A 15,821-nucleotide genomic window follows, 5' to 3' on the forward strand; every position below is an offset into this window, starting at 1 on the left:
GACAAAACAACCAATCATCGTTTATTTACATATAAAAGTCACATATTAAGAGGTATGAGGCACCAGAGCAAAACTGCAATACCACCGGTGGCTTTCTGTCTGCCCTTATCCCCTTCTACACGTGTTACACATATGTAAATATAACACCACTGTGCCAACATGTGTGTGCATGTATGTATATGTGTGTGTGCATGTATTATTCACGTCTTTTACAAAAACCTTATACCTAACTCACAAAATATACGTATCCGTCCCCGCAGCTGACCACCCTTGTACAATACCTATCTATGCTCTTATCCTGAATGAAGTGTAAGCTCTGCGCCCAATGCAGAAATCAGAGCGGCAGAATGACAGGGCGTACAGCAATCCCAGGTTTAGGCAGATTCAGACGCATGAGCCGAGACATAGTGGTAATCTTATATATAATAAATCCGTGTTCTGCGTCATCTCCTGCAGCTTTCAGATGCTCTGTCACAATCTACTAGTAAACGTTTTATTTATTGGAGGTGTAGTACCGCCCAGGAGCTGCAGGTGTCGCTATACGCCGCTGCTTCCTATGGAAACGCTTAGTGATTGTTTAACAGTTTCAATAAATAACCATTAGTATAATCTATGTGTGAGCGACATTACATCAATGCAGCGAAAGCGTGTAGCGTCACCGGCGGCTTCTGAATGGCGCATGGGATTCTCGCTAACCCCCGGATGAGAGCACTGAGTGTAATCCCGTTCTGAAGAGATATCTCCAATAGGACCCCTGTCATGTGTGTCTTAATAACTAGAATTATAAGGAAAGAATGTGTCCTTGTCATTCGCGGTGACAGCGACGAAGAACACGTGCTGCATAGCTGCACGACGGCCGACTTCTTATCCCAACACATAGAGGAATACGTCAGACAGAAATAAACGATCCTTGATCTTTGTTGACGAACTCAGGATTGACACAGCGACCCTTTCTCCTGGTTACTCTTTGATGGCGGTGGAATTTGGCGTAGCAGCGGAGACCTGTGTAATGACAGACGCATATATTAACATAACAAGTACTGTATTGTGCCACGCACGTCTGACAACCGTCAGTAAATTCAGTGTGAGGTCAAACAGCCATCATTCACGGCCTCCCAGTAACGGGCATATTTATCACAATCCGCATTGTAAATATTTTTTGCCCAAGTTGGCAATGTGGAAATGAATATCGGCGGACGCATGTCACCAGGGGCGATGGTGAGGCTCCCTCTGACACAATCGGAGAATTAGTAGGCCATCGGCTGCTATAGGGCAAGTCCGTCGTTCCCCAAGGCTGCAGGACAATCCTTTATTTATTGTTTTATTATATTTTATACTATAGGGTAACGCCATCTGAAGACCAGTGCTGTGCGAGTGTGACTGTGACCAGTGCTGTGTGTGAGTGTGATCAGCACTGTGTGTCTGTGACTAGTGCTGTGTGCGAGTGTGACCGGTGCTGTGTGTCTGTGACCGGTGCTGTGTGTGATCAGTGCTGTGTGCGAGTGTGACCAGTGCTGTACGAGTGTGATCAGTGCTGTGCGAGTGTGACCAGTGCTGTGCAAGTGTGATCAGTGCTGTGCAAGTGTGAGCAGTGCTGTACAAGTGTGATCAGTGCTGTGCAAGTGTGACCAGTGCTGTACAAGTGTGACCAGTGCTGTACAAGTGTGACCAGTGCTGTGCAAGTGTGACCAGTGCTGTACAAGTGTGATCAGTGCTGTGCAAGTGTGACCAGTGCTGTGCAAGTGTGACCAGTGCTGTACAAGTGTGATCAGTGCTGTGCAAGTGTGACCAGTGCTGTACAAGTGTGATCAGTGCTGTGCAAGTGTGACCAGTGCTGTGTGTGAGTGTGATCAGTGCTGTGTGAGTGTGACCAGTGCTGTGTGTGAGTGTGACCAGTGCTGTGTGTGAGTGTGACCAGTGCTGTGTGAGTGTAACCAGTGCTGTGCAAGTGTGACCAGTGCTGTACAAGTGTGATCAGTGCTGTGCAAGTGTGACCAGTGCTGTGTGTGAGTGTGACCAGTGCTGTGTGTGAGTGTGACCAGTGCTGTGTGTGAGTGTGACCAGTGCTGTGCAAGTGTGACCAGTGCTGTGTGTGAGTGTGACCAGTGCTGTGTGTGAGTGTGACCAGTGCTGTGTGAATGTGACCAGTTCTGTGTGAGTGTGACCAGTGCTGTGCGAGTGTGACCAGTGCTGTACAAGTGTGATCAGTGCTATGTGTAAGTGTGACCAGTGCTGTGTGTGAGTGTGACCAGTGCTGTGTGTGAGTGTGACCAGTGCTGTGTGAATGTGACCAGTTCTGTGTGAGTGTGACCAGTGCTGTGTGTGAGTGTGACCAGTGCTGTGTGTGAGTGTGACCAGTGCTGTGTGTGAGTGTGACCAGTGCTGTGTGAATGTGACCAGTTCTGTGTGAGTGTGACCAGTGCTGTGCGAGTGTGACCAGTGCTGTACAAGTGTGATCAGTGCTATGTGTAAGTGTGACCAGTGCTGTGTGTGAGTGTGACCAGTGCTGTGTGAGTGTGACCAGTGCTGTGCGAGTGTGACCAGTGCTGTGTGTGAGTGTGACCAGTGCTGTGTGAGTGTGACCAGTGCTGTGCAAGTGTGACCAGTGCTGTGTGTGAGTGTGATCAGTGCTGTGTGTGAGTGTGACCAGTGCTGTGTGTGAGTGTGACCAGTGCTGTGTGAGTGTGACCAGTGCTGTGCAAGTGTGACCAGTGCTGTGTGTGAGTGTGACCAGTGCTGTGCGAGTGTGACAAGTGCTGTACAAGTGTGATCAGTGCTGTGTGTGAGTGTGATCAGTGCTGTGCGAGTGTGACCAGTGCTGTGTGTGAGTGTGACCAGTGCTGTGTGTGAGTGTGACAAGTGCTGTACAAGTGTGATCAGTGCTGTGTGTGAGTGTGATCAGTGCTGTGCGAGTGTGACCAGTGCTGTGTGTGAGTGTGACCAGTGCTGTGTGTGAGTGTGACCAGTGCTGTGTGTGAGTGTGATCAGTGCTGTGCGAGTGTGACCAGTGCTGTGTGTGAGTGTGACCAGTGCTGTGCAGGTGTGTGACCAGTGCTGTGCGGGAGTGACCACACAATATGATTGCATTCAGTAATGAGATCCTGGGCTGTAGTATGTCAGATGTGATGAGTGATAAATGGCTGGGCGGCTGCTCATCTCCATGCTGTTATAATGATGGAAGCCTGTGTGCCCCTGTGACTGTGTCCAGCTACGGAGCCAGGTCCCAGCACACAGACTGCACATGAGTGTGACTCACTAGCGCGTGATACCGACCTTCAGTGCACATGCAGTCATCGTAGCACTTGTTGTTGAGGCCCCGGTTGTGCGGCTTGCAGAGGTGTTCCCTGAGGTCACAGCAGGAGCCTGGGAGGAAGGAGAATGACAGAGTGACTGCAGAGTGTACTCAGTGACACAGGTGTACCCCGGGGGGGGTCTCCTCGTGCTGGGAGAGAAGCCAGGAACGCCCCTGCACACCGGGAGTGTTACTAATAATCCAGTATTCTGATATGACATGAACAGTCTGCGGGATCCTGCGCTGGAATGTAATGGAGTATAACATGGATCACACAGGATCACACACAGTCACAGTATGTCATACGCCGTGAATCTGGTGTATAGATCCCAGTCACAGTACAGGTAGGAAATACTGTATCCGAGTGCAATCCTCATATACCTGATTCACTGATGCTCCCGATACCAGCGCTATCCAATAACAATGCTCGCACGGTGCGCACCCCGGGGGGGCCCAGTGCTATCAGCATCTCACTGGCTGTGATCACCTCTGTCTGATTGACAGGCAGAGGCGGTCGCGGGGCGAAAGGCGCGTGCCAACCGCGTTAGAATGCCGTTGGCGGGGCACAGTCCGGACAACGAAGGTGTGTCTGGTCCGTTGGGGGAACATTCAGGAGCTGCGCTGGCTGGGAGCTACTCAGGTACAAAAGCATAGAGCCAGACACGCGGAGCGGACTATCCCTGTGCTGGGCGTCCCCCCGCGTGTCTGTGATCATACATGTACTAAATTCAGCACATCTACGATCCAGTCTGAATCACCCCCATAATCTGGTAACAATATGTCGCAGTCAGTCACAGTCAGTCACAGTTAGGGAGGCCAATTAGCGGGATCCTGGGATTTGGGGCCAAAAACGTCCGGGATTCAATCCCGGGATTGGAAGCTCCAAATCCGGGGGATTGAGGGATCAGACGCTGCCCGTCGTCCTCCTCCCGGCTCCCCAGCGCAGCGTGACGCGCAGTGAGACGTCATGCTGCGCTGTGACACGCCGCCGGGAGAGAGCTGATGATATGTGCCACCGGCCCGCTCCAGGTTTCTGGTGAGTTATGTGTGCGGGGCGAGGGGGGCGGCCATACAGCGAAACGCCAATCCCTGGGATCCCGGGTATCCTGAGAGTGACCAATGGCCTCCCTAGTCACAGTACAGATAGGATATAATGTATCTAAGTGCTCGCAGAGTCCCTTTACACGCCAGTGGTCATATAACCGTGATGTAACACGTTACACGGTTCTTACCTGGGAGACAGTCCAGGTGATGGTCACACGGCTCCTCAGACAATGAGGTGGCATTTATCCTCTCTCTCTGTTTACCTGTCAGACATTACAGCAATCAGACAATGTGCATTATAAACACCACCACCACCGCCCCCCCATCCAACACCACCACATGACACTAACAGCGGCAATCTAACAGCAGCAGGACATAGCGGCAGGCCTGTCAGTCACTCCCCCCCCCAACATCACTACATGACACTAACAGCGGCAATCTAACAGCAGCAGGACATAGCGGCAGGCCTGTCAGTCACCCCTCCCCCCCAACATCACTACATAACACTAACAGCGGCAATCTAACAGCAGCAGGACATAGCGGCAGGACTGTCAGTCACCCCTCCCCCCCAACATCACTACATAACACTAACAGCGGCAATCTAACAGCAGCAGGACATAGCGGCAGGACTGTCAGTCACCCCTCCCCCCCCAACATCACTACATGACACTAACGGCGGCAATCTAACAGCAGCAGGACATAGCGGCAGGACTGTCAGTCACCCCTCCCCTCCAACATCACTACAGGACACTGACAGTGGCAATCTAACAGCAGCAGGACATAGCGGCAGGACTGTCAGTCACCCCTCCCCCCCAACATCACCACATGACACTGACAGCGGCAGTCTAACAGCAGCAGGACATAGCGGCAGGACTATCAGTCACCCCTCCCCCCCAACATCACTACATGACACTGACAACGGCAATCTAACAGCAGCAGGACTGTCAGTCACCCCTCCCCCCAACATCACTACATGACACTGACAGCGGCAGTCTAATAGCAGCAGGACATAGCTGCAGGACTGTCAGTCACCCCTCCCCCCCAACATCACTACAGGACACTGACAGCGGCAATCTAACAGCAGCAGGACATAGCGGCAGGACTGTCAGTCACCCTTCCCCCCCAACATCACCACATGACACTGACAGCGGCAGTCTAACAGCAGCAGGACATAGCGGCAGGACTGTCAGTCACCCCTCCCCCCCAACATCACTACATGACACTAACAATGGCAATCTAACAGCAGCAGGACATAGCGGCAGGCCTGTCAGTCACCCCTCCCCCCCCAACATCACTACATGACACTGACAGCGGCAGTCTAACAGCAGCAGGACATAGCGGCAGGACTGTCAGTCACCCCTCCCCCCCAACATCACTACATGACACTGACAACGGCAATCTAACAGCAGCAGGACTGTCAGTCACCCCTCCCCCCTACATCACCACATGACACTGACAGCGGCAGTCTAACAGCAGCAGGACATAGCGGCAGGACTGTCAGTCACCCCTCCCCCCCAACATCACTACATGACACTGACAACGGCAATCTAACAGCAGCAGGACTGTCAGTCACCCCTCCCCCCAACATCACTACATGACACTGACAGCGGCAATCTAACAGCAGCAGGGCATAGCGGGCAGGACTGTCAGTCACCCCTCCCCCCCCAACATCACTACCTGACACTAACAGCGGCAATCTAACAGCAGCAGGACTGTCAGTCACCCCTCTTCTCCAACATCACTACATGACACTGACAGCGGCATTCTAACAGCAGCAGGACATAGCGGCAGGACTGTCAGTCACCCCTCCCCCCAACATCACTACATAACACTAACGACGGCAATCTAACAGCAGCAGGACATAGCGGCAGGACTGTCAGTCACCCCTCCCCCCAACATCACTACATAACACTAACGACGGCAATCTAACAGCAGCAGGACATAGCGGCAGGACTGTCAGTCACCCCTCCCCCCAACATCACTACATAACACTAACGGCAGCAATCTAACAGCAGTAGGACATAGCGGCAGGACTGTCAGTCACCCCTCCCCTCCAACATCACTACAGGACACTGACAGCGGCAATCTAGCAGCAGCAGGACATGGCGGCAGGACTGTCAGTCACCCCTCTCCTCCAACATCACTACAGGACACTGACAGCGGCAATCTAACAGCAGCAGGACATAGCGGCAGGACTGTCAGTCACCCCTCCCCCCAACATCACCACATGACACTGACAGCGGCAGTCTAACAGCAGCAGGACATAGTGGCAGGACTGTCAGTCACCCCTCCCCTCCAACATCACTACAGGACACTGACAGCGGCAATCTAACAGCAGCAGGACATAGCTGCAGGACTGTCAGTCACCCCTCCCCTCCAACATCACTACAGGACACTGACAGCGGCAATCTAACAGCAGCAGGACATAGAGGCAGGACTGTCAGTCACCCCTCCCCCCCCAACATCACCACATGACACTGACAGCGGCAGTCTAACAGCAGCAGGACATAGCGGCAGGACTGTCAGTCACCCCTCCCCCCCAACATCACTACATGACACTGACGGCGGCAATCTAACAGCAGCAGGACATAGCGGTAGGACTGTCAGTCACCCCTCCCCCCCAACATCACTACATGACACTGACAGCGGCAGTCTAACAGCAGCAGGACATAGCGGCAGGACTGTCAGTCACCCCTCCCCCCCAACATCACTACATGACACTGACGGCGGCAATCTAACAGCAGCAGGACATAGCGGTAGGACTGTCAGTCACCCCTCCCCCCCCAACATCACTACATGACACTGACAGCTGCAATCTAACAGCAGCAGGACTGTCAGTCACCCCTCCAACCTCACTACATAACACTAACAGGGGCAATCTATTAGCAGCAGGACATAGTGGTAGGACTGCTGCAATCTAACAGCAGCAGGACAAAGAGGCAGGACTACGGCAATCTAACAGCAGCAGGACTGTCAGTCACTCCTCCCCCCCAACATCACTACATGACACTGACAATGGCAATCTAACAGCAGCAGGACATAGCTGCAGGACTGTCAGTCACCCCTCCCCTCCAACATCACTACAGGACACTGACAGCGGCAATCTAACAGCAGTAGGACATAGCTGCAGGACTGTCAGTCACCCCTCCCCTCCAACATCACTACAGGACACTGACAGCGGCAATCTAACAGCAGCAGGACATAGAGGCAGGACTGTCAGTCACCCCTCCCCCCCAACATCACCACATGACACTGACAGCGGCAGTCTAACAGCAGCAGGACATAGCGGCAGGACTGTCAGTCACCCCTCCCCCCCAACATCACTACATGACACTGACGGTGGCAATCTAACAGCAGCAGGACATAGCGGTAGGACTGTCAGTCACCCCTCCCCCCCAACATCACTACATGACACTGACAGCTGCAATCTAACAGCAGCAGGACTGTCAGTCACCCCTCCAACCTCACTACATAACACTAACAGGGGCAATCTATTAGCAGCAGGACATAGTGGTAGGACTGCTGCAATCTAACAGCAGCAGGACAAAGAGGCAGGACTACGGCAATCTAACAGCAGCAGGACTGTCAGTCACTCCTCCCCCCCAACATCACTACATGACACTGACAATGGCAATCTAACAGCAGCAGGACATAGTGGCAGGACTGTGACCTACCTATACATATATATGTGTGTGTGTGTGTGTGTGTGTGTGTGTGTGTGTGTGTGTGTGTGTGTGTGTGTGTGTAGGTAGGTCTGTGTTATATAAGACGAGTGCAGAACGACTCCTTCCATCTTTGTGCCACGTAATTACCTTTCTTCGGCGAGGGCCACGTGTCCGGCTTCATGTCTTCATAATCTGTCCAGTCAAACAGGGTCATATCCAGTGTAGGCGTCACATCGGCTCCTTTCCTCCCATGAGGCTACAAAACACAATAACATGGAATGTTCCTAATTCATTCTTATGTGTATTCTCTGTGTGTTCCCGGAGCTCCCGTACCTCAGGCATGTAATACACTAGTACCATGAGACAGAGCACTGCCGGGACCTGAGACATGCACACGTTACACACATGGGACCTGAGACCTGAGACGTGCACACGTTACACACATGGGACCTGAGACGTGCACACGTTACACACATGGGACCTGAGATGTGCACACGTTACACCACATGGGACCTGAGACGTGCACACGTTACCCCACATGGGACCTGAGACGTGCACACGTTACCCCACATGGGACCTGAGACGTGCACCCGTTACACCACATGGGACCTGAGACGTGCACACGTTACACCACATGGGACCTGAGACGTGCACACGTCGCCCCACATGGGACCTGAGACATGCATATGTTACACACATGGGACCTGAGACATGCACACGACGCCCCACATGGGACCTGAGACATGCACATGTTACACCACATAGGACCTGAGACGTGCACACGTTACACACATGGGACCTGAGACATGCACACGTCACCCCACATGGGACCTGAGACATGCACACGTTACACCACATGGGACCTGAGACATGCACACGTCGCCCCACATGGGAACTGAGACATGCACATGTTACACACATGGGACCTGAGACATGCACACGTTACACACATGGGACCTGAGACGAGCACACGTTACACCACATGGGACCTGAGACGTGCACACGTTACACCACATGGGACCTGAGAGGTGCACACATTACCCCACATGGGACCTGAGACGTGCACATGTTACCCCACATGGGACCTGAGACGTGCACACATTACCCCACATGGGACCTGAGACGTGCACATGTTACCCCACATGGGACCTGAGACGTGCACACGTTACACCACATAGGACCTGAGACGTGCACATGTTACACCACATGAGACCTGAGACATACACATGTTACACCACATGGGACCTGAGACGTGCACACGTTACACACATGGGACCTGAGACGTGCACACGTTACACACATGGGACCTGAGACGTGCACACGTTACACCACATGGGAACTGAGACATGCACATGTCGCCCCACATGGGACCTGAGACGTGCACACGTTACACACATGGGACCTGAGACGTGCACATGTTACACCACATGAGACCTGAGACATACACATGTTACACCACATAGGACCTGAGACGTGCACATGTTACACCACATGGGACCTGAGAGGTGCACACATTACCCCACATGGAACCTGAGACGTGCACACGTTACACACATGGGACCTGAGACGTGCACACGTTGCACACATGGGACCTGAGACGTGCACACGTTACACACATGGGACCTGAGACGTGCACACGTTACGCACATGGGACCTGAAACATGCACATGTTACACCACATGAGACCTGAGACATACACATGTTACACCACATAGGACCTGAGACGTGCACATGTTACACCACATGAGACCTGAGACATACACATGTTACACCACATGGGACCTGAGAGGTGCACTCATTACCCCACATGGGACCTGAGACGTGCACACGTTGCACACATGGGACCTGAGACGTGCACACGTTACACACATGGGACCTGAGACGTGCACACGTTACACACATGGGACCTGAGACGTGCACACGTTACACACATGGGACATGAGACGTGCACACGTTACACACATGGGACCTGAGACGTGCACACGTTACACCACATGGGAACTGAGACATGCACATGTCGCCCCACATGGGACCTGAGACGTGCACACGTTACACACATGGGACCTGAGACGTGCACACGTTACCCAACATGGGACCTGAGATGTGCACACGTTACACCACATGGGACCTGAGACGTGCACACGTTACCCCAGATGGGACCTAAGACATGCACACGTTACACACATGGGACCTGAGACGTGCACGTGTTACACCACATGAGACCTGAGACATACACATGTTACACCACATAGGACCTGAGACGTGCACATGTTACACCACATGGGACCTGAGAGGTGCACACATTACCCCACATGGAACCTGAGACGTGCACACGTTACACACATGGGACCTGAGATGTGCACACGTTACACCACATGGGACCTGAGACGTGCACACGTTACACACATGGGACCTGAGACGTGCACACGTTGCACACATGGGACCTGAGACATGCACACGTTACACACATGGGACCTGAGACGTGCACACATTACGCACATGGGACCTGAGACATGCACATGTTACACCACATGAGACCTGAGACATACACATGTTACACCACATAGGACCTGAGACGTGCACATGTTACACCACATGAGACCTGAGACATACACATGTTACACCACATGGGACCTGAGAGGTGCACACGTTGCACACATGGGACCTGAGACGTGCACACGTTGCACACATGGGACCTGAGACGTGCACACGTTACACACATGGGACCTGAGACGTGCACACGTTACACCACATGGGAACTGAGACATGCACACGTTGCACACATGGGACCTGAGACGTGCACACGTTACACACATGGGACCTGAGACGTGCACACGTTACACACATGGGACCTGAGACGTGCACACGTTACACCACATGGGAACTGAGACATGCACATGTCGCCCCACATGGGACCTGAGACGTGCACACGTTACACACATGGGACCTGAGACGTGCACATGTTACCCCACATGGGACCTGAGATGTGCACACGTTACACCACATGGGACCTGAGACGTGCACACGTTACCCCAGATGGGACCTAAGACATGCACACGTTACACACATGGGACCTGAGAGGTGCACACGTTACCCCACATGGGACCTGAGACGTGCACATGTTACCCCACATGGGACCTGAGACGTGCACACGTTACCCCAGATGGGACCTGAGATGTGCACACGTTACACCACATGGGACCTGAGACGTGCACACGTTACACACATGGGACCTGAGATGTGCACACGTTACACCACATGGGACCTGAGACGTGCACACGTTACACCACGTAGAGCCCCTCGTATGAATAATAATGACATTGCTGCAGACGTTGTCATAATAAAAACTATCGTACGATATAAATAACTGTGACTTCATAGAGTGTAAGTATCCGATCTCACCCAGACTCGCGTTTTTGTTGTTCTGTTCCCAATTATAAAGCGCAACAGACATAGGTGGTCATTCCGAGTTGTTCGCTCGGTAAATTTCATCGCATCGCAGCGATTTTCCGCTTAGTGCGCATGCGCAATGTTCGCACTGCGACTGCGCCAAGTAAATTTGCTATGAAGGTAGTATTTTTACTCTCGGCTTTTTCATCGCTCCGGCGATCGTAGTGTGATTGACAGGAAATGGGTGTTTCTGGGCGGAAACAGGCCGTTTTATGGGCATGTGGGAAAAAACGCTACCGTTTCCGGAAAAAACGCAGGAGTGGCTGGAGAAACGGAGGAGTGTCTGGGCGAACGCTGGGTGTGTTTATGACGTCAAACCAGGAACGACAAGCACTGAACTGATCGCAGATGCCGAGTAAGTCTGAAGCTACTCAGAAACTGCTATGAGGTGTGTAATCGCAATATTGCGAATCTTTCGTTCGCAATTTTAAGAAGCTAAGATTCACTCCCAGTAGGCGGCGGCTTAGCGTGTGCAACTCTGCTAAAATCGCCTTGCGAGCGAACAACTCGGAATGACCTCCATAGGCCCTCATTCCGAGTTGATCGCTCGCTAGCTAGCTGCTTTTAGCAGCATTGCAGACGCTAGGCCGCCGCCCTCTGGGAGTGTATCTTAGTTTAGCAGAATTGCGAACGAAAGATTAGCAGAATTGCTACTAAATATTTCCCTGCTGCAGTTTCTCAGTAGCTCCGAACCTACTCCTAGACTGCGATCACCTCAGTCTGTTTAGTTCCTGTTTTGACGTCACAAACACGCCCTGCGTTCACCCAGACACTCCCCCATTTCTCCAGACACTCCCCCATTTCTCCAGACACTCCCACGTTTCTCCTGCCACTCCTGCGTTTTTACCTGACACGCCTGCATGTTTTTGCACACTCCCGGAAAACGCTCAGTTACCACCCAGAATCACCCACTTCCTGTCAATCACTCCCCGATCAGCAGAGCATAGTTTTATGTGAAAGTACTTAGCGCGCGCGCCATGCGGCCCATACGCATGAGCAGAACAGCCGATTTTTAGCCTGATTGCTGCGCTGCGAACAACAGCAGCTAGCGATCAACTCTGAATGACCCCCAATATGCAAAGGTAATAACTAAATAATAATTCCCCTTTAATATTGCTTCCCCACCTGCACAGCGCAGGGAAATGCCAACCCCCGCCCGGCAGCACTCAGATGCCCGCTGTACCAAGGCTGGGCGCGCACATTGCAGGTGAGAACAAACTCTGGCTTAATCCCTCTTTAATAAGTGATCGGTGCGCTTCATCTGAGAGAATGGCGGGCTCCCGGAGGCTGCTGCGGCCCAGCTGGACCCGTCCGAGGCAGCACGCAGTGTGCTGGGCCTCCGGCTCCTGTCTAACAACAAAGGCCCTTATCTTTCATCATCCGCCCCACGCTGCAAGCGCCTGCAGGAAAGCTTCTCAATATTAATGCACCGGCTTCTCCCAGCTCGTCCTCCCTAATGCAGGATCCCTAATCGGCCTGTGTCAGCTAGAGGAACACAGGGGGCATGAGAAGATCTCAGGGAAGTCCGTCTCAGATCGTATATAGGCGCCCATTTATCAAGCCTTGGAGAGTGATAAATTACACAGTGATAAAGTACCAGCCAATCAGCTGTCATGTTACAGGCTGTGTTTGAAAAATGACAGTAAGGAGCTGTTTGGAGAGAAATTTACCTTTACACGGCGCTTTGTGTCCACCGTAGCGGTCGGTCGCTCGTTAGTCGGCGTTGGCTTGGTGGTGCTCAGTGGAGATCCGGTAAAGGATAGGCTCGGGGTCATCGCCATGTGGGGGAGCTGGGTAGGGTCTCGAAAGCTTAAATCTTCTGTCAAAAGGCTGCTGGGCTCAGCTTCCAAGCCTCGGTCTGCGAATAGAGAGGTGGATATTATAGAGCAGGACAGGCCGGAGAGACCAGCAGACGCCGCTTCCATATTACCGTCCTGCGTACCACGCCTGCATTGCAGCAGCTCAGCGGCATCTCCGCACGCGAACATGGAAACATACCCAGCAAACTACACCGAAGTCGCCAATCACAGAGCCACGGTCATAGAGTCGTGCACCTTCAGACAACTTCATGTAGGGTTTATACGTGCCCCCCTGCAACCTATACTAAATACTTTCATCATTTCCTCTGGCCTTTCATACCACGCAGATCTTCCCCGTGTATACACGTGTAATCTTACCGATTCATATTGGCCAATATAAAAGATAGGAAATCCTTTTGGGGATAATCTACCGGGGCAAATTTTGTAAAAGAAAAAGAAAGAAGAAGAAAGAAGTAGGCGACCGCATTGTAAGGAGAAACATTTTTATCATGTAAAACCTTGTTTTTTGATTTTGTGATACTGTTACGCTTTACCGTCACTGCCCCTTTGCTATCACCGTCCTTATATGATGGTACCGCGACGGTGCGGAGCATGGTGACGGCGACACATGAAGGCGGCACTGCCAGCTGTAGCCTTAATAAACTGGACCCAGTGTTGGACTGGACTGTGAGGGTAATTCAGACCTGATCACTGCTGTGTGAAAACAGCGGGCGAACAGACCTGAACTGCGCATGCACCGCTATGCGCCGGCCTGCTGCACAACAGCACCGGGCATTGTGCCTAGCGACGGGATGGTGCGAAAGAAACGAACGCAAGGTGATTGACAGGAAGAGGCTGTCTGTGGGTGGTAACTGACTGTTTTACAGGAGTGTCCGGAAAATCACAGGCGGACTCAGACGTTTTCCGGGAGGGTGTCTGACGTCAGCTCCCGCCCCGATCAGCAGGAATCCCCTATGACAGGTCCACCAGGGAATGTAGCACAGGGGGTGTGGCCAGTCATCACAGGGTGTGTGGTCAGGAATCAGTGGAGGTGTGGCCTGTCATCAGAGGAGGTGTGGCCAGCCATCAGAGGGGGTGTGGCCAATCACCACATTGGCTTGGCTAGCTGTGGCAGAGTGCATGGTAGTTTGGAAATAGCAATGCAAAGTAAATACACCAGGGTGGTCATTCCGAGTTGTTCGCTCGCTAGCTGCTTTTAGCCGCATTGCACACACTAAGCCGCCGCCTACTGGGAGTGAATCTTAGCTTATCAAAATTGCGACCGAAAGATTAGCAGAATTGCGAATAGACACTTCTTAGCAGTTTCTGAGTAGCTCCAGACTTACTCGGCATCTGCGATCAGTTCAGTGCTTGACGTTCCTGGTTTGACGTCACAAACACACCCAGCGTTCGCCCAGACACTCCTCCGTTTCTCCAGCCACTCCCGCGTTTTTCCCGGAAACTGTAGCGTTTTTTCGCACACACCCATAAAATGGCCAGTTTCCGCCCAGAAACACCCACTTCCTGTCAATCACATTACGATCACCAGAACGAAGAAAAAACCTCGTAATGCCGTGAGTAAAATACCTAACTGCATAGCAAATTTACTTGGCGCAGTCGCACTGCGGACATTGCGCATGCGCATTAGCGACTAATCGCTCCGTTGCGAAAGAAAAATAACGAGCGAACAACTCGGAATGAGGGCCCATAGTCCTGGGAATTCAGTACAACGTAACATATACAGTACATATAATTCTGCACATGCTGTCTATATGAAGCACATAATGCAATGTACATGTGACTGCGGCCTCTATAACGCAATGAGAACTGCATTAGGCCTAGTGAAGGAGAAATAGCGTACACGCCACCGGAACTGCAGAACGGCAGATCGTCCCGGCAGTGCTCCAGCGCTTACCCAGCTGTACTGTGTGGAGTTTGTATATTCTCCCCGTGCCTGCGGCGGTTTCCTCCCACAATCCAATACTTACCTCACCCCTGTTAGGATCGTGACCATCAGGATGTTGGCATCAGTATAGCGACCGCAATCATCCCGTCCACCAGGATCGCATACCAATCCCTTTACAGCGCCTTCCGGAGAATCACTCACATCGGTCCTGCTCACTGGAGCTTACAGTGTATATTCTGTACTAGACACACGCGCACACACGTACACACACACACATGTACACACACATGTACACACACACACACGCGCACACACATGTACACACACATGTACACACACACACACACACACACACACACACACATGTACACACACATGTACACATACACATGTACACACACACACACACACGCGCACACACATGCACGCACACATGTACACACACGTACACACACACACATGTACACATACACATGCACGCACACGTGTACACACACACACACACATGTACACACACACACACACACCTCCAATGTTATTCTACTGAGTGCTACAGATGGCGTGTCACAGTTACCGCATCTGTGTAAGTGACCGTCCTGATATCCTCTGTGCTGCTGTCAGGTTCCTTATGGTGTACATCCGTCACTCCCCTGTGCTCCCCTCAC

General features: G+C 52.3%; 1 protein-coding gene across 2 annotated transcripts in view; it reads right to left on the bottom strand.

Moving 5' to 3' along the window:
• The window catches only part of DRAXIN (dorsal inhibitory axon guidance protein), a 171,086-nt gene continuing 155,265 nt past the window's right edge, over positions 1-15,821 (bottom strand). For both annotated transcript variants that reach the window (XM_063943877.1, XM_063943878.1), the window contains exons 3-7: positions 13,122-13,309; positions 8,149-8,257; positions 4,525-4,599; positions 3,274-3,363; positions 1-1,002 (exon numbers count right to left, since the gene is read on the bottom strand). In XM_063943877.1, the coding sequence (XP_063799947.1) occupies positions 890-1,002; positions 3,274-3,363; positions 4,525-4,599; positions 8,149-8,257; positions 13,122-13,309 (575 nt within the window). In that variant the 3' untranslated portion in view covers positions 1-889. The remainder of the gene's footprint in view (positions 1,003-3,273; positions 3,364-4,524; positions 4,600-8,148; positions 8,258-13,121; positions 13,310-15,821) is intronic.

This window comes from Pseudophryne corroboree, chromosome 10 (genome assembly GCF_028390025.1).
Source record: "Pseudophryne corroboree isolate aPseCor3 chromosome 10, aPseCor3.hap2, whole genome shotgun sequence".
Taxonomy (NCBI): Eukaryota; Metazoa; Chordata; class Amphibia; order Anura; family Myobatrachidae; genus Pseudophryne; species Pseudophryne corroboree.